This window comes from Pogoniulus pusillus, chromosome 25 (assembly GCF_015220805.1).
Source record: "Pogoniulus pusillus isolate bPogPus1 chromosome 25, bPogPus1.pri, whole genome shotgun sequence".
Classification (NCBI taxonomy): Eukaryota; Metazoa; Chordata; class Aves; order Piciformes; family Lybiidae; genus Pogoniulus; species Pogoniulus pusillus.
This window is the reverse complement of record NC_087288.1, coordinates 14,384,552-14,410,706: the sequence shown is the minus strand read 5'-3', so window position 1 is coordinate 14,410,706 and position 26,155 is coordinate 14,384,552. Positions and strand designations below refer to the sequence as shown.

Below are 26,155 nucleotides of genomic sequence, written 5' to 3'. Positions count from 1 at the left end.
AGATAAAACCAGAACTGCTATAATTTAATCAGTTACAACCTGAAAATTATATTTTGAAAATCAAGTTTATTAATATGTAATCTTTGGGTAATCATATTTATTCTCCTAATTTACACAATATTTATGGTACTCTACATGTCCTTGAAATAGGGTACAGGGACACTACACTATGAAAAAGTGGCCTAGCTGCTGGAGTTCATAAATTTTGTTCAGCTTTGGATGAGTTCAAAGAATTACCATGTAAGAAAAGCCTTACAGAGGGAATTTATCTGATTATGGCAGTAATAATTACCCAGCTGTTTATTGCAGATAGAGAAATAATTCATGTAGGCAATAGGCCGTGGTGGCAATGACACTCTGCATTTAGTAAATATGCAAACTGTTCACTTCTAATTAACCAAGCTAGAGGATGCCCTTATTAAATGTATAAACTAAAAGTGCCTTCCTGACAAGTGATGAATTGTTACATTGCACAAACTCTTGCCACAGAATTACTGGAGTGAACTTGGGGCTTAACTTCATTAAGAGATCTTGTGGGATAGTTAAATGAGGATGGACAGCATAACAAGACCTACCTGACAGTCAATGATATGTTAGAGCTTAATGAAACTGCACCTCTTCCCCTCTCCTACTTATTTTACAGTGAATACCCTACTTCAGACAAACTATAAGGCTGTCAAGTCTGTCTATATAAGACAACATAAAATTCTACAGTTAGTCAGTTTTTGTGCACAGAAGATGCTTTGTGATCTGTCAGCAATTTTAACAGAGCTTTTTAAAAGCAAAAAAAATCCATCCAGGCACCACAGTGCTTTCAAAGCTCACAGGTATAACACTACTGGTTTATTCAACCTCCTCCAAAAATAATCAGCTACACCACAGACTATTTGGTCCAAAGAGTGAATGCAAGGATCTCAAATTCCCTTCTACACGGTGAGACTCCAAAATTTCCTTTGGATTCAAGTAAAATAAAGCCTTATGCTTAATCTGTTACAAACTGCTAAGGGTGTGTTTAGTGCTATGCTGTTACAGCTTTAAGATTGGTGTCTTAATTATAAATTGGAAATAAAAGTTCTCTAGAGAATTTGATAAAGTCCAGTGTACAGGGTTAACCCTCTTGGGAGGAGTGGTCTTGAACCTGATTTCAGGTGGTCTTGACCCCTCCCCAGGGGTGGGTCTGAACACTAGCAGGTGATGGCAGTTAGCCCACTTCCCCTTAGTGTCTAAAAATTCATAAAAGCAGGGAGACAGCCAGGTCCTCTCTTTCTCTCCCTGCCTGCCAGAATCACCCTTCTTGTTTCCTCCTACTCTTTGTCTTACTACCTGGCCATCATCACCACGAGGTGGACAAAACCCACTGCCATCAAATCTGGTTGTATATCAATCTATTTTGTACCTTGGATTCCCTTCTCTACACCTTTGTAACTTCCCTACCTCATATACCTTTTATTTATTGTTAAATTTTTCTTCTTTTTACTTCCAAACCGCAGTGAGATCATTTCTTTGGGTCTGCATACCTTTGCTCTCTCTCCATCTAATTCCTCTTCATTTGGGAAAGAAGGGGGAAGAGGGAAGAGCATCCTACAAATTGTCATTGGTTCCATCAACTATATTTGAGTCTCTGAGAAATTTAAATTAGAACCCAAACATCCAGGGAGATGGACTCTCAAAGTGGCTCAACAAAACATGAGATATGTTTATCCCATTCCACTGGTCTGAAAACTTCTCTGTAGTCTGAAGTTACAGTGTGTTTCTCTTTCTTGTTTTCCTCGTTCATTCCCTCTGAACTTTGCTTTACTCTTCTCTGCCAACCATTGTTTGGGTTATTGCAGTGGGAGGTAAGGCAATGTAGCCTTCAGGCTGTGGTATACAGGGGGGTCTGTACAAGGGAGTCTGGGCTTTTGTGTCCAGAGGGGGCAGCTGTCTAGTTGTACATGTATATGTGTATTTGTTTATTACATTTTATATTTAGTTTACTTTTGTAAAGAATAATTTCTTTTGTCTTCCAAATTCTGAGCAAGCATGACAATTTACTCTTCAGGGGTAAATCCCCAGTTCTATGTGGTGCAAAAACCACCATGCACACAAAAATACATAAGGAAATACAATTTTCTATTCCTAAAGACTACAGTCTAACCAGTTACTTGTGTTACTTATGTTACTCATGTTTATTCACAAAGATTGCTCTATATTACACAGAACTAGCTAAAAAACCCTGTAAGACTGCTTTCATCACTTGCTCAAGAGAGTCATGAATACAATCAGGTACATGAGGTATGTCTAGCTGAACCTGCAGTGGAAATTCAGTTTACTGAGTAATCGTAAGTGTTCCTACCTAAACTTCACTGTTTTGAGGAAGTCCTTTCCCATTGACTTAAAGCAGGATATTGCCTGCTCTATAGATTTAGTCATTTTGTTCCAATTTCATGATTGAACTAAAAATAAAATAGCCCATCTAAAATGTCTTGTTTTGCCAGGTGCATTAATGAAACCCTATAGTTATAGAATCATGTGTATTTTATAAAACCATATGTGCTAAGTTAATCTGCATAAAAGTAGGCAAAGACCTAAAAATGGACTTGTCAAAGACAGTTTTTATGCTCAGAATCTGTACAGAGAGCTGGATTTATGCACATTTTTAAGAAGGAACAAAGTAACTGTAGAGAATATTTCAACCAGGTAATTCTCTGTCATTTTAAAGCTTTCTTCTGGTCTAATGCCCACTTAGGAGAATATGAGCATCTTAATATTGTATGATGGAAGCTGGGTGAAATCACAGAGAAGAAGCAAATAACTTATCTTTTATATCTCACTCGTCCAAACAGCATCAGCTGTTGTAGCTGTGGAAGCACTGTGGGATCCTCAATGGATTACACTTCTAAGTTTCCTATGAGATCTAGAAATTATACCTAAAATCCTCTGGAAAAGGCACAGATGTCTCAAATGATGTGCCCTACTACTCAAAATGAGTATTAAATAAATAAAGGAAAGCATATTTATCACTTGTCTCCATTTTTACAGCTCGCAAGGAAAGCTGGCAGGGTAAGTTTACCTTCAGAAAACTCAAACTACAGGTTAATAAGTTAAAAAGCATAATTTATTTCCTCTAGATATCTTTGAAGACAAGGAAAAGAAGATGAATTGAAGATAAATTACTTAATTAAACATCAAGTGAAAGATAACATTACAAAAATGAGGTTTTTATTGTGGCAAGAATTCCAAGGAGCTGTCTGAAAGGCTTTGGCACTAATTGAAAATAGACTACAAAATCAATTGCTTCTGCAGTCAATGAGGAGGAACATTTTAATTGAATTATAAGACAATATATACATTCTTCAAAACACTTTGACACTTGAGAAAATGGCCAGCAGCTAGACTTATCTTTATCAGAAATGAACACACAGATAGAGATTGAGCCAATTCTTCTCATAATACTATGGCAACAGCTGATTTATTTCAAACCCACTTCATGGAAAATAGCAAGATCTCAGAAGTTTTAAGAAGCAAAGTACTTGCCATGTTAAAAGTAAACAGACCTTAGTAATGCTCTGGTAATCAAGAAGTGAGATACTGTTACTTCTTTCAGCACTACATGCTCAGGCACACATGCAGGAAAGTTGAGCATTGCATTAGATCACCAGCAACAGGTAAGAGTATTTCACTGCTCATTAAGATCATAAAAAATCAGACTGCACAAAGGATTTGTGAATATACATATTGCTAGGGGAGCAATTTTTATCACTTTGCATTATCTATTTCCCTGACACTTCTTGAAGATCAAAAAGCTTTAATGATGATACGAAATCTGCTGATAGACTAGCTAGTCAAATTTGGATGAAAGCCCCTCTCGTCATGGCTGCTCCTGTGGCTTTTTCACTACTAAAGTCAACAACAGAAAGAGTTTATAATCCATTCCGTACTTGTGTGTGAAATTCACCATTTGTAATCATAAGTGGTTGTGTAAAGTGTCATGTTTGCTAAAGCTAGGATCAGGTCTTGGTTTGCTACTCTTAAGTCTGTACTTATTCAACAACCAAGAATGCTAAACTACCTGTCTCAATTGCAGAAGAACCCCAATGGCAGTACTTTGCCATCGCTTTGTTAGTTTTCTGATACCACTATCTTACTGAGTTCTGTGCCTAAGGAAAAATTTAAACAGTGCCATTCATCAGTAAATGGAGCACAACATCCCAAAATCTTATCTCTGGTTGCACACCTGACATATAGCGAAGTTGCTTTACTGTAGTTTAAAGGCCAGTGTGTAGATAACCTTAGTCAAAGAACTGCAAGTTAATCACACAGTTGGGCAACTGACATCATCCATAAATTCTTCTGATACAAGGGCACCAGCATGCTAATTTATGTGATGTCCATTTGCTTACCATGGATTGGAAAATGTTAACACCGCATACAACAAAATTCTAGAGTATTATGTGGAGTTACAGCCTGCACTAATTGCTTCTGGCATATTTCCCCTCATAACCATTTCACCCACACTTAGAGGTGCTACATTTATCTTTAAGAATGATACAAATGTAGGTGTTTTCCCTTGAAATGCAATACACTAACTTCATTGAGAAATAATGGAATTTATTTCAGTGCATGTATTTATACGTGCAACCATCCAAGTAATCCACATTCAGATAGAATCATAGAATCAACCAAGTTGGAAGAGAATTCCAACATTATCCAGTCCAACCTAGCACCCAGCCCTAGCCAGCCAACTAGACCATGGCTCTAAGTGCCTCACCCAGGCTTTTCTTGAACACCTCCAGGGATGGTGACTTCACCACCTCTCTGGGTAGCCCATTCCAATGCCAATCACTCTCTCTGGGAAGAACTTCCTCCTAACATCCAGCCTAGACCTCCCCTGCCACAACTTAAGACTGTGTCCCCTTGTTCTGTTGCTGGGTGCCTGGCAGAAGAGACTGACCCCCACCTGGCTACAGCCTCCCTTCAGGTAGTTGCAGACAGCAATGAGGTCAGCCCTGAGCCTCCTCTTCTGCAGGCTGCACACCCCCAGCTCCCTCAGCTTCTCCTCATAGGGTTTGTGTTCCAGGCCCTTCATCAGCTTTGTTGCCCTTCTCTGGACATGTTCCAGTATCTCAACACCTCTCTTAAATTGAGGAGCCCAGAACTGGACACAGGACTCAAGGTGTGGCCTGAATAGTGCTGAGTACAGGGGAGGAATAACCTCCCTTGTCCTACTGGCCACACTGTTCCTGATACAGGCCAGGATGCCTTTGGCTCTCCTGGGCACACAGCTACTATCTACCCGGTCCCTTTCTGCCTGGCTGCTCTCCAGCCACTCTGTTCCCAGCCTGTAGTGCTGCTTGGGGTTGTTGTGGTCAAAGTGTAGAACCCTGCACTTCCTTGACTCAACCACCTGGTGCAGATCATCAATAAAGATGTTGAACAAGACTGGGCCCAGCACTGATCCCTGGGTGACACCACCAGTGACTGGGTGGCAACTGGATTCACCACCATTCTCTGGGCCCAGCCTTCCAGTCAGTTCTTGACCCATATCAGAGTGAATCTGTCCAAGCCAAGAGCTGCCAGCTTTGCCAGGAGCTTGTTGTGGCAGACAGTGTCAAAGGCCTTGCTGAAGTCCAGGTAGACTCCATCCACAGCCTGCCCCACATTCACCAGGCAGGTAACCTGATCATAAAAGGAGATCAGGTTGGTCAGGCAGTACCTGCCCTTTCTAAACCCATGCTGGCTGGGCCTGATCCCTTGGCCATCCTATAAGTACTTTGTGATGGCACTCAAGATAACCTGTTCCATGACCTTGCCTGGCACTGAGGTCAGGCTGGCAGGTCTGTAATTTCCCTGTTCCTCCATCCAGCCCTTCTTGTGGAACACAAGATGCAATGGTGTTTATTTAAGTAAAAATGAATCCTATGGATGAAAACTTATTACTAAAATCTAAATAACAACATTTTGTAAAATAAATATTTCAGAACAGGTTTTTTATGGTTTGTTTAGAACTTCCTAAAGTTTGTAGGCAAAACACAATTCAGGACTGATGAACCATTACACTGAGGCTAAAATGCACAAAAAGTTAAGGAAAATCTAAGTATGTACTTATGGTCTATCCAGGGAGGTGGTGGAGTAGCCATCCCTGGAGGTGTTCAAAAAAAGCCTGGATGAGACACTTAGTGCCATGGTCTAGTTGATTGGACAGGGCTGGGTGAGAGGTTGGACTGGATGAGCTTGGAGGTCTCTTCCAAACTCATTGATTCTATGATTCTATGCAGACAGAGTTCAGGGTTCATAATTCATTCTTTTGCCATGTGTCATGCTACTCTGCATCACTTCTCAGCTTTATTAGGGACGTAGTGAGGACACTAGCAGTAATTACAACTATTGGCTCTGTAGCAGTATCAAGTAATGGGAATGCTGGAGGAAAATCCAGACTCTTCAGCCAGTGTGGGAGCTAGAGCTGACAGTCATCTTTGGCTTATACAAAAACAAGGACTTAAGTTGTGATAAGCAGTCTGTTAAACGAGTGGAAACTCACACATAATATGACTATTATTATTTAATTATATTTTAGGTCAATTTCTGTTAAATCAATTTCTGTTAAACTTAATTACATGCCTCCATGGCTTTAAACTGGGGCAGCTTCTATTAAGTTTACTTTCTCCTGGGGTTTTCATGGTAAAGACAAATGATAAAGGTCTGGCTACTAAATGAGGGCAGCTATTAAATAAGGACGGTTTGTATTAAAGCTGAATGGTAAAGATGCAGCTACTGGTTGAGAAAACCCTTTAATAAGGGAAGGGTCCTGTATTTGGAAAAAAATAGGATGAAGGAGAAGAGAGAAGGAGACAAATTTTATTCTATAGCTCTTACAGGATACTCTTTTAAGAAACTAACAAAATGCCCAAAGTTTCATGGCACCTTCCTCTGAAGTTTCTTTCAGAAACAAGTAAGCAGTAATATGATACATATTGTTTTCAAATGTACCCCAGTAAAGAGATTACTGCAGTGATTCTCAAATGCACTTGAGAACTGATGCATTTTAACTGATGCATTTTGTTGTCTACAACTACCTGAAGGGAAGCTGGAGCCAGGTGGGGGTTGCTCTTTTCTCCCAGGCAACCAGTAATAGAATAAGGGGACACAGTCTTAAATTGTTTTGAGAGGAGGTCTAGGCTGGATTTTAGGAGGAAGTTCTTCACAGAGGGAGTGATTTGCCATGGGAATGGGCTGCCCAGGGAGGTAGTGAAGTCACCATCCCTGGAGGTGTTCAAACAAAGCCTGGATGAGGCACTTAGTGTCATGGTCTAGTTGATTGGACAGGGCAGGGTGCTAGGTTGGACTGGATGAGCTTGGAGGTCTCTTGCAACCTGGTTGCTTCTATGATTCTATTCTAAAAACTGAATTCTATGATCCATTTGACCAAATTATCTCACAAACCCTTAAGTTTTTTTCTTTAATGTGAAATACAGCCTTTTTTTAACCTACACAGCCTAGATTTCTGTGCAATCCAGAAGACAACTTAAATTAGCAAATATCAATATATCATTTGCCATTAAGAGAACTTTGACACATTTTGATGTACCTTACCTTTTAATAAAAAACAGTACTAAATTACTTCTTCACTATAATACCTACCTAATGCACAGGCTTTATGAGTTTTAATGGACTGGGATGAATACCAGGGAATTTGATGAACATGTCAAAGTACTGAAAGACAAATATTTTTGTAGTTCATCTGTTGTGGTTTAAATGCTTTATTCCAGATGAAACCAAACACCTCCAAAGTTAGATGTACCCAGAAGGGATATATTGTGGGTGTGGGAAATTATAAAATATAAAGCTCTAATTGATCTGTGTTTGGTACAGCAGGAATACCATTTGCTTTACTGTTTTGCTCACACACATCAAAGTCAGTCTAACTGACAGATTATAAGACTTGGTCCAGGTTTAGACAGAGAATGGAGAAGATTGATGGAACTATTATGAACAGAGAGGCAAGATGTGTCTCTGTAGTTCATCCAGCTATATGCATTTTAAACCAGAAAAGTTATGGCTTAGCTTTCCAAGACTTAATTCAGTACTTAATTCAGTCTTCTTAGGATTCTACATTTCAAGAAGAGAAAACATTTCAAGCATTTCAGAACAAGAAGGTATAAATGAAGAGATTACAAATGTTTCAAGTCTGATTTTGCTGTATTATGACCTAACTTTCTTCATAGAATATATTTAAGTTAATACCAGTAAGAGATTAGAGGTTGTTTCATTATGTGCAGCAATGTAATCTGTGAGTTACAATGCTAGGGCAAAGAGGATGTAATATCAGCTATAATTGTGGAAAATAATACAAATTAATAGGCAGCATGCAAAGGAGTCAGATAATTTTTTTTCCATATATAATTTGCATATATTTTATTCTCATATATAATTTGCATATATTCCCTACCAGTATTCTGGCTAAATTGCCTTTGCCATGTGATCTAGGCAAGATTTCCAGATACATTTTTTCACTAGATTCCCTTATACTTCTACATTTCAGAAAGCAAAGACATGTCTCAGGCATTCTGAACAGCAAAAACTGAGTGGATTTTGTCCAACACCTTTCAGTTAACAATGAGAAAGTGGCAATCATGGTCACTTAGTGTTTTATCAGTTTCCACTGTCATCTGAAGAAATAGTAGTGGATCATGACATCAAATGTGCTAGAGGGAAATAATTGCCTCTATTTGAGAGAGCTTTCAGCTTAAGTACTGTGAAAGACAAGAGATGGAGAGGAGAAATAGTGTGGCAACAGGTAGTAACAATTCTAGCTAGAAATCTAACAGACTTGAATCAATCTTGTCTATAACTATGAATTCACTTCAGTATGGCTTATGTATGCAACTTAGATCCAAGTCTGAACTTTCACTCACTGTCAATAGTCAATTTGAAAATAAAATATGTTCTTTTTTTTCTTTTTAGCTTGTATATACTGGAAAAAAAAATTAGTTCAACAAACTGTATTTAAGGCATAATAATCTGTGAGTTCTAAGCACAGGTGAAGAGCCAAAGTTTATTTTATTAAACTGCTATAAACCCAGAATATGTCTAATGAATTCAAAGAAATTAGTCTTAATTCTTAACATTGTAAATAAGAACGGAATGTGGTGTAACATGCATAGGCTTAGGATAAAGAGAATGATGACTAAGATATACATATATATATGTGTATATATGCACATACATGTATATAATTATATATATTTATATATATAAATACAAATGTGTGTGTATATATACATACAATGATACACACACACACACACACATATATATATATAATGTATATAGGGAGCTGAGGTTTTTTACCTTGGAGAAGAGGAGGCTGAGGAGTGACCTCATTAATGTCTATAAATATGTAAAGGGTGAATGCCAGGAGGCTGGAGCCAGGCTTTGCTGGGTGATGCCAAATGACAGAACAAGGGGCAACGGGTGGAAGTTGAGGCATAGGAAGTTTCATGCAAACATAAGGAGGATTTTATTCCCTGTGAGGGTGACAGAACACTGGAACAGGCTGCGCAGGGGAGTTGTAGAGTCTCCCTCTCTGGAGATATTCCAAACCCACCTGGATGTATTCCTGTGTGATCTGCTATGTGATCCTGCTCTGGCAGGGGAGTTGGACTGGATGAGCTTTTGAGGTCCTTTCCAGACCCTGACATTCTGTGGTTCTGTGATTATGTATAGGTATAGACATAGATGATATAGATATAGTTATGATAATAGACAGGAACCCACACTCAGATAAATAGTATAATTAGTGCTTTAAACATTTTGCAAACTAAAACCAGGAAAAGAATGCTTTACCACACAGAGTTTTATCTTTACCTGACAATCTCATTATTTAAAGAGACAGCTTCCAGGTATTTCTTCAGTGCATAGTAGTTATGGATGTATTTCCGAACATAGTAGCCTCGCCATCTTTTCTGAATCTAGAGGGGGAAAAAATTTACTTAGGACATTTCAAATCAACCCCATTTCCAAATGACTTGGTAAGCAGAGTGCAATCCATATATGGTATTGTTTTTTTTTTTCTTATGTCAAAGAAGCAGGTGGAAAAAAAAACAAGTGCTATGTTTTAGTGTGTTTGAGGAAGGTGACAAGAAAAAAAGGTGTCCACTACTTGTGCTGTCAACTGGCCTTTGCATCCAGTGACTTCAAGGTCTGTATTTTCAAGTATTGAAAGTGCTTTTCAATAATAGGCTAACTTTACTCCTTTCAGCTCTGTTGCAGTTCTTTGCTGCTGTGTCAACCAATAGAAGTTACTGCAATTTTTCCATCCCACCTATAAAATTATTTTCTAAGGCAGGTACCATTTTTTAGCACTATTGTGCAATCACAAAAATCAAAATGTTTTGGGTTTGGTGTTTTTTTTCAAACGAGCATTCAGTCATGATTGATGGCACCTTATGGTGCAGTTCTGATTATTTCTTTGTGATTATTAAATAAGAGAACGTGTATCACAGAAAAGCTTTCAATAAGAATGAGTGATGTGTCACCAAGAAAACTACATTTTGCACTCAAGCTGAAAGAAATAGAATATATTAATTTTTAGTGTTAATACATTCTTCTATTTCCCCTTTGTGTCACCCTGTATTTTCTTCTCTTCTCAAATAAGACTCATGTTGGTGTTTTCTTCTCCCTATGTAGTCTTGTTTGTTTTTTTTTTAATAGAAGGAGTTTGGACCTCTAGAAATAGTTATAATATAAATAAATAATGTGAGCAGCTGAAATGGGAACACAAATTTAAGCACTAGACATGCTTCTTTGAACTAGGTGATAGTAAATTTCATAGTCTGCAGCTTCACTTCCTCTTACACAAACTTACTGGGTTAAAAAAGGATAGAGGAAGGGAGGAATGAGTATGCCCTCAGAAGTCTGGGATTAAGCAAAATCTTTGCATGTGAATAAGAATCTTAGCCTTATTTTTTCTGTTTGGCTTCAAAATTTCTCAGCAAGAGTAACTTGGCTCCTATGTAGATGTGTGCTCATTAAGGAAGGATTATGGTCCCTTTGAAACTCTTTCTGATGGTGATCACTTCGCAGATATGTATGCAGAACTGGATACTTCTCGGTTAAAGGATCAAAACCCAAACTGAAAGACAAAAGACTCAAATCGTATGAAGCTATGATTACATCTAATGGGCTCTGTGCACTAATTAAATATTGGAATCAGCCTTTATTTACACCATTTTATCTTCAGAATGACCTCACCAATTTCAACTGGATGAAACAAAAGTAAGAGGAACTGCAACGTGTCTCAAATTATTTTATGCTAGAGTTCTGTTTCCCTAATACTGTATGTCAGATCACAAAACTGAAGACCTTTTGGGAAAGAACACTTTACACAAGCTTCTGATGATGTTCATATTTTCAGTGTGAAAGCTCTAAATATTTGTCATATAAAGACAAATATATATTATGACTACTTGTGTTTAATTCCAAGGTGAATGCTTAAAAAATTCTTGGAGAAAAAAGACAAGTGTATATGCCCTTCAAAGTAATTAGCAAGTTTCAACAGTGATTGGTACAAAACAATTATTGTCATTGATCAGCACTGAACAGATAATTTTAAACAAAGTCATTGTGTGCTCAGCAGATTACAGCTTGTTAACGGGCAAGTTCCAAATGACCTCTTAAGCTAGTCAAATCAATGATGCATATTCCTCATTAAGTAACATCAAAATGTAAGTGGTCTTATAAATAATGTTTATTTTAAGCACTAAAACAAATGGCAAAACCTTGATATATCAAAAGCCATCTGCTCATGGAAATACTTTCCATAGGATTACTTTTGTTGATGAGCAGTCACAGCAACCTTAGATCTTTTAAGGGAGAATCCTATTCTGACCTAGTATTCAAAACTGAAATCAATTAAAACAAGTCTTCTGATTTAATTTTAAAATGTGAAACTGATGTTCTGGTTACAACTACATGCAAACCAGTAAGCCATAGATCTGGACTGCCTTCTAAACTATGGGTGTATATATCAATTGGCAAAGTACCTTTCTAAGCAGTGCCTATACAGTGAAATAAATATTTTAACACAGCAAAACAAAGTGGTTAAATAGGAAAATAAATATAATTATTATTTTCAGAACACTGAAGTATATTAATCTTGAGTCAAGCTCACAGTGTGTGAATATGAGGCACTGTTGACTTAGGAAATCTAAATTTGGGGCACTTATCAGCTGTGCAGAAACTCCATAGACCTTATTTTTTTATTGCCCTAGACCTTGGTTACTTCTTCAAAAAGCAGATGACAGTAAAAAACACCAAACATGCAGTGTTCCAGAATGGTAGTATCTTTAGCTCTGCAGATATGGCTGTACAAAGATGTAGATAAAGAACCAGATTCTGACATCTGCAACTAAATAAAGATCTGTTCTATTGTTTTTCCACTGATTTAAATTTCCATTAAAGAAAAGGACATGACTGAAAAAATGATACTTTGAAGATTTATATCACCTAATGATTCAACATTATATTTCCATTACAAATGAATGGGAACACATTCAATTTCTTTTTAAAATGAAAGACCAAATGCAAAACTTCATTTGACTAGAAGATGTAATTGCCTCTGAAATTTGGTCTTCAAATGTCTTCTAAAAGTACACAGCCAACTTTTAAAGAGATGCTTTGCATCTTATGTTTTCTTACTGATTTGAATACCTTCCCTATGGGGACAGGCTGAGAGCTGGCCCTGTTCAGCCTGGAGAAAAGAAGGCTCCAGGGAAACCTCACAGCAGCCTTCCAGTACCTGAAGAGGGCCTACAAAAAAAGGCCAGAAAGGAACTTTTCACAAGGACTTGTGATGATAGGAAGGAGGGTAATGGTTTTGAGCTTGCAGAGGGCATTTTTAGACTGGAGATAAGGAAGACATTTTTTGCAGTGAGGTTGATGAGAAACTGCAACAGGCTGCCCAGGGAGGCTGTGAGTATCTCCTTCTTGGCAGTGTTCAAGCCTAGTCTACTGGAAGGTGTCCTTGCCTGTGGCAGTGGGGTTGAAACTAGATGATCTTGAAGGTCCCTTCCAACTGAAACCATTCTATGAATCCATGAAGTTATGATTGGAGCATTGATCCACTGTGGAATCTTTTAAACTAGGTAAGGAGTACACTAAAACAACAACAAAAAAAGTGCATTTCTGACAATTCTTTTTTTTTTGCTTTCATCTCTTTAAAATGCACCAAATATGACATTTTGTGCTTTTCAGAGAACCAGCACTAGGTCAAAAATGTAATGGGAACACATCTCTTGAATTTGATTTATTCAGGAACCAGAAAGTTCACACAATTAAAAACCATTCTAAGAATCCTCCTACTTTTCAGGAGTTCCCTGCAAATAAAAATATTTCACAGAATCATAGAATGCTTTGGATTGGAAGGCATCTTAAAGACCATCTAGTTTCAACTTCCCTGCCGTAAGCAGGGACACCTTCTACTGGACCAGGCTTCCCATCCAACCTGGCCTTGAGCTCTTCCAGGAACGAGGCATCCACAATTTCTCTGGGCAACCTGTTCCAGTGCCTCACAACCATTCCAGTGAAGAATTTCTTCCTTACCTCTAATTTAAATCTACCCTCTTTCTGTTTGCTGCTATTACCTCTTGTCCTATTACTACATCCCCTAGTAAGACACCCCTTTGCAAAAGTCCCTCATCCCAAGAATCATCTTATGTCCTTCCCATGTTTCTTTTACATATGTAAGTGCAGTTCCAAAGTCCAGGGGGGAAAATGCTGATTTCTAATTACATGTATGTTGGCATTTTCCCCATAACAAACCTCATTTGTTGTATATTTATTAAAGTTTAAGGACTGTTCATACACTTCTTCATTTAGCAAAATTGCTCATAATATCATCCACGAGATCAGTGCAGTTCCACTTCTAAGTTTAAACAATGAGATTGCGCTGTGCTTTCTGAGTAACTCTTTCGACATTTGAGACATCAAACATCATGTACTAACAAAAGAAAAAGCACAGCCACAAGTCACATCAGCAAAGATAAAAGCCCCATTATTTGTCAGAGTTGTAACTATATGTCTACATTTGCAATAATAATGGCAGATAAAATGTTTAGGGTTTTGATCAGCACCGTATATGCTAAGGTACAATGAACATTCAAATGGGTCAAGACACATGCAGATGCCTTAAATTCAGCTACAGTTTTCAAATACAACCCAGAATACTGAGTGTAACTTTAATTTTTAACTATGTACTATTTCCTGCTGTTGCCATCAGCATATCAATCAAGTGTATATTATTCTGGTTTGCTCATTTTATTAAAAGCAAATTCGGAGCACAATTGACTTTTCATTTGTTTAACAAGTGAAGAAATATTTACCCTGACAGCCATTTCATTGTAGAAATTCATCTTCATAATAAAATATGCTGTCTGTGAATCAAGGGGGAAAAAAAAAAGATGGCATATATTTCAGTTACACAAAGACAGTGCTCCTATTTTTACATATAAAAGATAAGAATCTTTATACATAATACATAATAAGAGTTCTAGGCTAAGAGAGAATAAAATCAAACTTTGTATTGAAGAGATAGGCTTCCTAATACATAATGCAGGCTTAACCAGAAAAATCTATGGTAGTCAAACTAGGAGCTAATGGAGATATATGATCATAAAATGCTCTCCGCTGAGTTTGATAATCAATGGTGCTCTACTGAGAGTAGAATAACAAAGCAGAAATATTCACAAGTGCTGGTGACACGTAGTATTGTATGATTTATTCACTGGGGTTCTTTTAGCCAAAACTCACAGAAACATAAAAGGAATTCATATTTCAAGACGTCTGGTTTAATGAAAAATTCAAAGAAATGCTGTCTTCAGTCGAAATCGTTCAAGGATACGGATGCAGTGATGGAGCAAAATTGTGCCTTCCAACCATCTGTACTAAATGTTATGTACTTAGCTGCCTCTCGAGTAATCCTTGGGAATTTTGTTTCATTTAATATTCATTTTAACATCATAAAATCATAAATACAACGATACTATGTTACAGTGAATCCCCTGATATAGAAAACATTTCCTGAAGTCCTGGTTTCCTTCCAATAAAGTAGAATTCCTCTCATAGTGAACGAATCCCCTATTATACTAAGCAATCACTTGGCAGCATAGGTTATTTTAATGGATACATCACTTTAAACTAAGCTTTCACATCTGTTCCGCCCTCTAATTACAAATGCAAAATGAACATAATTCACAATTGTATCATAAAAAGTAAAATATAAGTACTTTGAATGCAAGAGTATGTCCTTTATTTAGCACAATGTGCAGCTTTTATGTGTTTCTCGTGTTTTAGACACAAATCAAAGGCAAAAGTGCTTTCCCCTGATATAGTGATTTTCTCCCCCATGGCAAACAGGAATTCACTATAAAAGGGTTTCACTGTAATTAGTGTTATTTGAATTGCCTAGTCTGATCCAAAGCAAATTGTCTGTGGAGAGCAGCAGGACTGGATTATTTATCAACAGTCTGGGCAATTAAGAAACAGTTGGCTGCAATATGTTATTTACAAATGAACACAATGATGCTACTTCATTTTAAATTCTCTTTCTTCATTACATTAAGCAAGGCATAATTCCTGCAGTTTAATTAAGGTGCATTTTAAATGCTCACTTTAATATCATACCACTCTACTAATAATGGAAACAGTAGAAAAGATATTTCTTACATGAAAGAAAAATGCAGGACTGCTGCATTTCCAAGAAGTTTCACATGCATATGTAGCTGTATACACATCTATGCTTATATATACTTGAGGGAATCTTCACCCCAAAAGGTATGAATTAGGATAAATAATGGACTTCATCTCTCTTTTTGTCTCTATAAATGTTTTCTGAGTGGTATTAACTGTAGACAACTAATGCTGGAATGAAATAGTGGTTGCCAGGTTTAAGCATATTCCTAAACTGTTTGATTAAATTGATACATTTTTACTTTGCAGCTCATTTTTCATTTATTTGGAAGGGAATGCGAGAACTGACACGCTACCAAATACATAAAACATGTTTTTAATGACATTCCTAAGCTTTATCATCAGTTTTCTGTCCCTCAGTGATTAAACTGAACCTCACAAATCTTTCTTTCTTCTTCTCACAGTTGTAGGCTGTAAGCACTTAGGTCTGAATCCATCCCATTTCACTGAAGAACCTAAACTAGAGACCTGACACCATTATGCTCTTTGAGTCATCGACACTGGAAGACAGTGGGACCATTTTCACTCTGAGCTTGGCAAACTGTTGAAGAAGTCTGCAACTGCATCTCTGCTTGCTATTTGCATAGATAGTGGCAAATAAGGTCCTGACTTTCATAGCTCACTTAGGTGTGAGAAACCCAGGCCTGCTCACAATAAAAAATAAATTGCACGTTCCTGCTTTGGCTCAAGGTTGTTCTAAATCACAAGTTGGCCAGATGCAGAATTGCTTGTATAACTGTCTTGCACCAAAGGCCAAAACCTGTATCACTATCTAGGTTGTTTTGCAAGTGAGTTTGTCCTCTCTTTTCTAATCCTATTCTAATCAAATATACAGTAATTCTGCTATTACAAGTGATGGGGAATGTGTTCATCCCTATCCACAAAAGCATAGCCTTATTTTAGTGCTTAAACTCAAGTCTATTTTATGTGCTTTCCTAGTAAACAAAAGATTCTTTCCTGAACTGGGGCCTTCTTGTTCATAAGTCTCCTTTCTTATGCCTAAGTGGAATTTTCTGCATTTCAGTTTGTGCCCATTGCATTGCTTTTCATTCTTTCATAGTCTGCAAGTTCCAAGGTCCCACGGTAAGGCTGACTCTCTGGGAAGAATGATTTGCCACCTCATATGCATGCACCATACCCACTTCCAAACGATGAAGTCTCTGATGTTAACACACAGAGGTTCCTTCTGGTCTACTTTAAGTCTATGATTCCAAAACATATCTGAAGCCTTTTGTGTATAAACTGTTGCACTTCTTTCTCCTGTTTAAAAACATATTTAGGGATCACCTACAACTGTGATCTGATTCTGATTGGCTTTTTTTTTACTGTAGCCAGTTACTGCAATGCGTCAAATTCAAAGGAGAATGAAATGTTATTGCAAGCAGATTGAGAGAAGGAGCCAAGACATGGTCTAAGTTGGGAATGGGAAATTTGTTGTTTTTTTCTAATAGAGCAAATATGCATTTGCCTAATTCATAGTGGTCTGGGACTACTTTAAAATGGTTACTGTGGTGTCTCTGAACTATTTAGAGCTGTCTCAAAATACATCACTTAAAATATTCCTTTTTTTCAACTTCATCTGCATCCAAAATAATCTGAAAATAAGGCTATGATGCATGCCACCTTCATACAATGAACTGTTACAATTCCTTTTTCTTTAACAAGTGATTTCTTGACTTGGAGAGACATTGTAAAAAGGAACAGTGATGTATAGTTTTGTGTTCTGGTGCTCACCTGGTTTTAAAATTCATACTTTCCTCTAGATCACAGGATCACAGGATGTTAGGGGTTGAAAGGGACCCAAGGAGATCAAGTCCAAGCCCTTGCCAGAGCAGGGCAATACTACCTAACATAGATCACATAGGAACACATGCAGACAGGCCTTGAAAGTCTCCAGAGAAGGAGACCCCACAGCCTCTCTGGGAAGCCTGTTCCAGTGCTCTGTGACCCTTACAGTAAAGAAGTTCCCCCTTGTGTTGAGGCAGAACCTCTTTTGCTGCAATTTACACCCATTGCTCCTTGTCCTACCACAGGGACTAAGTGAGAAGAGCCTGTCCCCTGCTCCTGGCAGCCTTCAGATACTTAGAAACGTTTATCAAATCCCCTCTAAATCTTCTTTTCTCCAGACTAAAAAGCCCCAGGTCCCTCAGCCTCTCCTCATAAGCCATGCCCTCCTGTCCTCTCATCATCCTCGTAGCCTTCCGCTGGACCCTCTGCATCATCTTCAACTGGGGAGCTCAAAACTGAACACAGTATTCACACAGTATAGATCACTCAAGACTTTCAGAATTCAGTACAATCTCTGTAACTGAGTTATTACAAAAGATACCAGAGTGCAGTTCTTAATTTTAGCTTTAGATTAATGCTAGGAAACAAAGCTTTACACCAAAGTAGCTCTATTCAGAATATAGAAAGTCATATAATGTTAGTCATATAAACACAACCAAAAGGGTTTTTTACCTTAACATATTTAACAATCAAAGGAAGAAGCACTAGGAGTAACAAATTAAATACTAGTAGTGATGCACATATGGACAACCAATCTGATGAGCCTCAGCCTTTGTTATTTTCCGCATCAGTACCACTCACACTTCACAATTTTGAATATAATCATTAAAATGATTTATTATCAAGTAATCATGGGTATTTTGTGCATATGCTTTGCCTTGTTTGCTGGCAGCAGATACCAATCCAATCACTATCAGTGGACAAATTTTGAAGTGACTAATTCTTTTTGTATTTAAAGAACTATTGTGTTTAATGTATTCTTGTGTTTCATAATCAAGAGTCATTAAAACAGTTGCTAGCAAGAATTCAAAACAAACATTAACTGATCCTTTAACTTAGAAGATGCATTAAGCTGATGAGATTTTGTTCCTCTTTAAAATATTTCAAATTCAGTCATCAACTGAGTAAAGACAATCATAGAATCAGTCAGGGTTGGAAGGGACCACAAAGATCATCTAGTTCCAACCTCCCTGCCATGGCAGTAATTAGATTACTGATAGTCTTGGGGGAAAAACTGATAAGCCTTCAGGCACACAAATCCTGCTACCAGAAAATACACTTTAGTAGGTATGGACTTTAGCTTGTAATGTACAAGCTGTTACAGCTCATTTCTTTTGCTTTTTCTTCACTTGTCTCTTTTGATTGAAACATAATAATTTAACTTAAACAAAATTAATCAAGAATAAATGACCAACAAGTTTAAATCTATTGTAAAATATTGACAGAGACTGTTAAATTTGTGAAATAAACTGCATCTTAAAAACTTAAATTGTTTTATGTTAAAGGCAAGTCAGTTTCTTCTTAATCTCCTAAACCTGCTAACAGAGGATTTAGCTTGTGTGCTATCATAGACTTCTGCTATCTTCAAGTCTATCAAGGGAATTAGATTGACTGTGATCTGCTGTGTGCCTTAAGGCAAAACCTCAAATACTTCAAGGTTCATTAAGCAAGAAATTTAAACCACTAAAACATAGCAGAGCAATGTGTAGACACAGTGGCTTAATATATTTTCAGAATTAAAAGTTCTGCCAGACAAAAAAAAAACAAAGGCATCTTGTAAAGCTCCAGTTCTGCAATTAGCATCATGCAGGCAGGCTCCTGCACAAACAGATCTCATTGCTGGTTTGAAGACTGATACTCCAGAGCTGAAAACACTTAAATACTGACTTAACTTGACTGCTATGAGTAGGCTTACTGAAATTAACAATGCTTTTCATCACAGTAAAGGTAATTATGTGTCTGTGTGTATAAAGAAGCAAGCTGAGCTTTTTAATTCCAACACAAGTGAATGAACATACTACATTACTTTGAATCTATTCTATGAGTAAACAAACACATTTGTCAAAACTAGTTTTTTACCTTCACAATTTTTCTGAAATGTCTTCTGCTTTGATAGCCTCTCCACCACTTCTGTATTAAGATCACCATATTGGTCAGATATCTAAAATGAAATACATTATTAATGATTATTTTTAGCTTTCACAAGATAACTTTATTTTTTTCCTAACATTAAAAATAACACAGCATATACTATACCCATACTTACTCCAAACACAGACACTACAAATGTATTTCATACGTGTATAAACACATGCACACACATCAACACTTATACAACAATAAAATCTCATTGCTGGCTACAACTACCTGAAGGGAGGTTGTAGCCAGGTGGGAAGAGACCAACATCTCTTCTCCCTGACAACCAGCAACAGAACAAGGGGACACAGTCTCAAGTTGTGCTGAGAGAAGTATAGACTGGATGTTAGGAGGAAGTTCTTGCCAGAGAGAGTGATTGGCATTGGAATGGGCTGCCCAGGGAGATGGTGGAGTCACCATCCCTGGAGGTGTTGAAGGAAAGACTGGGTGAGGCACTTAGTGCCATGGTCTAGATGACTGGATAGGGCTGGGTGCTAGGTTGGACTGAATGATCTTGGAGGTCTCTTCCCACCTGGTTGATTCTCTTCTATGATTTATACATACCCATACACTTTCATTCTGGAAAAAAAACCAGGAACTTCTGCAAACTTACCTACATGCTATTTCAGCTGTCATTACAAAAGTTTAATGAAATAACATATGTAATTTGTAAGATACCTGATTGCATTTTCATGAATGTTTTTAACCAACATAAGGGACAAGTTCAGTGCAAAAAGTTTCACAGCTTTACAGTTTTAAAATATTTGACAAAATTCACAGATACCATGACTTCTTAGATTCATAGAACCATAACATCATAGAATGGTTTAGGTTGGAAAGGACCTCAAAGATCATCCAGTTCCAACCCCCTGCCATAGGCAAGGACACCTCCCACCAGAACAGGTCACTCAAGGCCTCATCTAACCTGGCCTTGAACATCTCCAGGAAGAGAGCAGCCACAACCTCCCTGGGCAACCTGTGCCAGTGTCTCACCACCCTCACTGCAAAGAATCCTTTGCTATCATCTTGTTTGAATCTTCCCTCTGCCAGTTTAAACCCGTTACCCCTCATCCTGTCATTACAAGACCTTGTAAGTAGTCCCTCCCCAGCCTTCCTGTAGGCCTCCTTCAGATACTGGAAGGCTGAGGAATTACTTTTCCCTTTTTATTAACTTACACCTATCTGACTTGAAGCAAATTTTTACTATGTCTTCATTGTACATACTTTATTATGCTACTAAAAGTTCTGTAATTGATGTTTCACTTCAATTTTGCAGAAAATAATGCAATCATTACTTTAGGGCTGCCTAGAAACAGTTCTGTAAGGCAGCATTTTTACCAACTATGGATATCAAATTTAGAAGCCTTGCAGTACAGCTAGAATCACTCAGTGGAAGCAGTATTTTCCAGCAGGTAGTTCAGAGGGTCTAAATGGGAAGATAATTTAGAGTACTTACAAGTGGCTACACTGAGCTCAACAGATGCCATATCCAACTTTGTAGCTCACTGGCTACACTGTTGTGTAGCTTACTGGCTACTCAACAGATGCCATATCCAACTTTGGAAAAAGGACACTGAGCAGGAGCACTGTACACAGTTGCAGATAAAGCTTCCTCTGTGTTAGCTGATTTAGCTCTTCTTACATGCTCAGTATAATTCAATAGTGATTCATACATTGGTCATTACAAATATGAATGTGCACAAGAAGGTATATTTTCCTATGGAACAGAGTGGCAAAGACCAGTTTTCAACTTTCTCTTGCAGCATGCTGTTGTTACTCATGTGATGGAAAGAGAGAAGCACTAACAAGTCTTCTTAGGGGCTTTGTCATGCCAAGATTTCTTTAAAAATACTGTGCATCTATTCTGAAGATGGGTAATTTGGATTATTTCCATGCTACATATTAGCATCATGCCATTGTAATAGTATGAAGTTCTGGAAAAAAACAAATTCTTACAGTGCACATTAATTTTAGTTCCATTTAAAGGTGCTTTTCCCCCCAAAAAAATGTTCCCATTTTATTGAAATCAAGTGATACCTTGAAAAACTTTGGGAAAAAAACCATCAGGATTGCACAATAGGCTTAACATCTACCTTAGATAGGCTCGAACTCTGCATCCTCGAAACCAGCTCTGGATTTTGACAGCTGCTTTGTACTCTCTTCTTCTGTCTTCATCTGCAGATCTGAAAATATAAAAAGCAGTCATACTTGTCAGCACAGAAATTTAGTGTCAAAAAAGAAAAATTCTTATTGATGTCTTATGGTTGCAGTTTGTGATGGTTTTCATCAGGTTTTTCACTTTGTCATATGGTTAAATAATAGTGCAGAACAGTTTCTTAAGAAGGAATTTAAAGAAGAAAAGTATTAATAGGAAGAGGTGACTGAAGGAAAGCCAGATACAAATGAAAGTTCAAACTTTTAAAATTAATTACAACAATGAATGCATAGGACAGACAGTAGATGAGGAAATTTCCAAACTTTGGAAGGCTGTGACTGTCAGGATACAAAATTCAGATTCTGCATCATTGTGGCTTAAAAGGAATTTGAAACAAGTGGTGTTAGTGATTTGGATAGATTCCAAAGGGAGTACCATGGGGATCTTTTACATGGAAATATAGCAGTCCACGCTACAGCTTCTTGAATCTTGACAGGGCTTCTCACAATGGGGAATTCAAAGACATGGATTTTGGAGATAATGCAGAAATGAAGCTGGCAGCATATTGGCAAGTGCTGCAGACAGGCAAGAAGGGAACAAGAGGAAATAAAAGAATCAGAAAACATAGCAGGGTTGCAGCATTAATTAATATAGATGTTAGAGGAACTAATGAAAAGAAAGTAGAGAAAGTGTTGCAAGAAGAAAGGTTATCTAGAAAGAGATGCTGGTGAGGCAGATGAAGGTGCAAGATAGATGCAGGTGGACAACCGATGACCTCAAGGGGGTCTCCAGGAACTATTAACTGCCAAAGCTTTCTGTCAGATGACACAGTACAAGTGGGAAAGAAGAACAAGTAAAAGGAGTTAATCAGAAAGTCAGAAAATAATTTCAGAGAGTCGCTGCTTGCCTTCTTTATGTGACTGATAGGAAACCAGTGTTTATGACAAGGCTAAAAGTCAGGTAAGGAAAACCGTGGATCTAAGAGATGAAAGAAATAGCTTTCCAGAGACTTGAGAAAGAAATCATTACTACTATGAGCTTCAGTGCTGAGGTGTAGAATCCAGATAGCTTTTATTTACTTTTTGGCTTCAGAATATCAGTAACTAAGGTTTCAAACTTTAACTTTAATTTCCATTTTCATGGATTTTTTGCTATCCCATTTTTATTAGGAATATATTTATCAAACAGTTCAATTTTCTACAACTGGCACAAGAACAACTAGGTTACTACTGGGTAGTTTTCTTAACTAGTTCATATTAGTCTGCCTTCCTAACATGAAGTTGTGTCAAAATTAATTGCCATGGTAAACACCAATAAGATTAATTTTTATCTGATAAATTAGGATTATCCTCATTACAGTTCTTGAAAAATAAAACACAGATTTACTACCAGAGATCAAGAAGCATTAGCTCCATTCATTTTATATCATCTGGTGTAGCATGTGCTCTCAAATCACATTAAGCAGTTACAAATTTTCATGGCCATCTGACATGCAACAGACCTGTCCATACCTGGAAATTGTGGAAAACAGTTTCTATTACCTAAAACCACAAAACCTGATATCAAAGCTGGCATTTATGCTAAGGAGCTTCCTTGCTGCTTTCTTGTGCAGCTTCCTACACTTCATAGGAAGCAGACACCTCCAAAATACTTTTACTTAGAGGCAAATTATTTTGATTAAAAGGATATGGACAGGCAGACATGATTGCAACTTGGAAATGAGGAGTATGTGGGACTGGCTCTGTTAAAGGTGACAGCTTCAGAACGAGTCCCACCCACTTGGCAATGGCAACATTCTGCTTCTGGAAGACCAGAAGCATTCCATGCTATTATTCCCTGTAAGATTTTTTAGTTTGCATTCTATCTTCACTGGCCAAACCAGTTTAGAAGTCCTTATAAACTATTGAAGCAGACCATAAATAGACTTGGTTTTCTTACAGCATAGTCCCACAAAAAGTTTCAAAGTGGTCTAGCCACGAGAAGTGGTTTGAGGTGTAAGTTGCTCAAGCTGTTATGTGTCCTTCCAATGAGATAACACGGTTGCCATGCTGGTTGAATAAAGCTTTTAGAGTCACCTACTTCTCAATGACTTTATTGAATGTTAGAAAGGCATACTCAAGGTCAGCACCTGACATACAGATGTTACAATATATAAAAGTTGGTTCTTGAATAAGTAGTAAAATCACTTCAGAACCCTCATACGTCTGACATTAAAAAAGTTCTGCATAAAGCATGAGAGAAAAGTTATTAAGATCAGAAGAACATTAAGATCAGGTAGACCTGTCTAACCATAACTAACTGGAATGAAATTAGTCATCAATGTGCCATAAGTTTTAAAGCAACAAGTCCTAAAATGGCAAACAAACTTTAAAAGATACAGTTTTCTAATTTGTGGATTTACTTTAAGGCACTTCAATTACTATGTTCCTCCTGCAGTGTCAATTGCTAGCAAGAGTACTTAGATTTCACCAGGGTTACTTTAAATCATGATATTCTGGAGGGTGTGCGTATTCTAGGTGTTCTACAGAATTCTGGTTTTAGGTCTTGATACATAGGTGAAAAAAGAACTATCTTCTGTCTTAGAATGTGTTTGACATACATGGAAGCAAGTGCTTCATGTCTTACCCCTGGAAGCACTTGCAAATAGGGCAAATTATACAAAAACCAAAGTAAATACAGGGTAATCTGTATACTCATCTTGTGGGTAATTCAGTATTTCACTGCAAAATACTGACAATTAACCTTTTGGGTTTTTTTATGGTATTAAGTATTGTTTGTTAAATGCTTTCAAACTACCTGTGATTGCTAAGTATCACAGTATCACCAAAGTTGGAAGAGACCTCACAGATCATCAAGTCCAACCCTTTACCACAGAGCTCGAGGCTAGACCATGGCACCAAGTGCCACGTCCAATCCTGCCTTGAACAGCTCCAGGGACGGCGACTCCACCACCTCCCCAGGCAGCCCATTCCAGTGTCCAATGACTCTCTCAGGGAAGAACTTTCTCCTCACCTCAAGCCTAAATTTCCACTGGCGTAGCTTGAGGCTGTGACCTCTTGTTCTGGCACTGGCCACCTGAGAGAAGAGAGCAACCTGCTCCTGGCTACAACCTCCTCTCAGGTAGTTGTAGACAGAAATGAGGTCTCCCCTGAGCCTCCTCTTCTCCAGGCTGCACACCCCCAGCTCCCTCAGCCTCTCCTCGTAGGGCTGTGCTCAAGGCCTCTCCCCAGCCTCCTCGCCCTTCTCTGGACACGCTCAAGCATCTCAATGTCCCTCATAAACTGGGGGGCCCAGAACTGAACACAGGACTCAAGGTGTGGTCTAACCAGTGCAGAGTACAGTGGCAGAATGACCTCCCTGCTCCTGCTGACCACACCATTCCTGATGCAGGCCAGGATGCCACTGGCTCTCTTGGCCACCATAGATTACACTGACTCAGGTGCTCACAGCACCCCAGATTTGTCAGTTTCAGCAAATGTATTATTATATCATGTAGATAAAGCAAACTTCTGAGAGGGAAATTAAAACTGTTGCCGTCTGGCTTCAAAATACGAATGCTTCAAAAATAATCCAAAGGTCACCGCAAATTTGGCACACATTAATAGCAAAGCCTCACTTATTAAAAGTTTTTCACAAACTACCAAAATCTCTGAAGAAGATATTATTTGTTTCAGGATTTTGCTGACAGCTGTGTTGAAGTAGTCCAAATTTTTTCACTCTAAAGAACAAAATCAGATTACTGATCAGCCCCATTCAGCTGCTGACCCGGACTGTTTGAAGCTTCTCATTTAAATTGTCAGGTGAAAATCTGAATTTCAAGAAGCTGATGGACTACAGCATATTCTTAAAAGAGAAACAACTCATTTTGGGGAAAGTTCTGCCAAAACCAAAATCCTCAAACATCAAACATGCTGCCCTCCAATGGATCTCCAGGAGCCTGCTCTTTCTAACCTGTAATATGACAAATACTATGGTCTTCTGTAACTGATGCTCGTTTAGTGAACTGCTCTGTGTACTGCCACAAGAGTATGAGCTAAAGTTCAGGGAAAGAAGAGGAAAACACAGGACTTTATATGCAGACAGGACTCGAACTTTCAGCTATGTTCAGAAGCTTTCCTGTTCGTGCTAATGATGCTGTAATTGGATTCTGAAACAAATGATTCATTCACCAGTGAAGAGAAAACACCTGCTCTCATGAAGCCCACAAACTCACGGTGTATAACCTGAACTAGAAGTGATGCTCAGTTTTAAACAACGTAGATAATGAACATCAACTCCGCAGCTGGGGGCTTCTCTGCCAGTTAACTTCAAAAAAACCCACAAAACCCCGCACAAGTGGACCCCCAACCC

At 38.0% G+C, this 26,155-nt stretch overlaps 1 protein-coding gene across 3 annotated transcripts in view; it reads right to left on the bottom strand.

Annotated features, from left to right (window-relative positions):
* Nucleotides 1–26,155, bottom strand: part of SPATA17 (spermatogenesis associated 17) — a 92,048-nt gene that overhangs the window by 65,004 nt on the left and 889 nt on the right. For all 3 annotated transcript variants that reach the window (XM_064164526.1, XM_064164529.1, XM_064164527.1), the window contains exons 2-5: nt 21,744–21,833; nt 19,594–19,675; nt 14,361–14,411; nt 9,847–9,950 (exon numbers count right to left, since the gene is read on the bottom strand). In XM_064164526.1, coding sequence (XP_064020596.1) covers nt 9,847–9,950; nt 14,361–14,411; nt 19,594–19,675; nt 21,744–21,833 — 327 coding nt within the window. The remainder of the gene's footprint in view (nt 1–9,846; nt 9,951–14,360; nt 14,412–19,593; nt 19,676–21,743; nt 21,834–26,155) is intronic.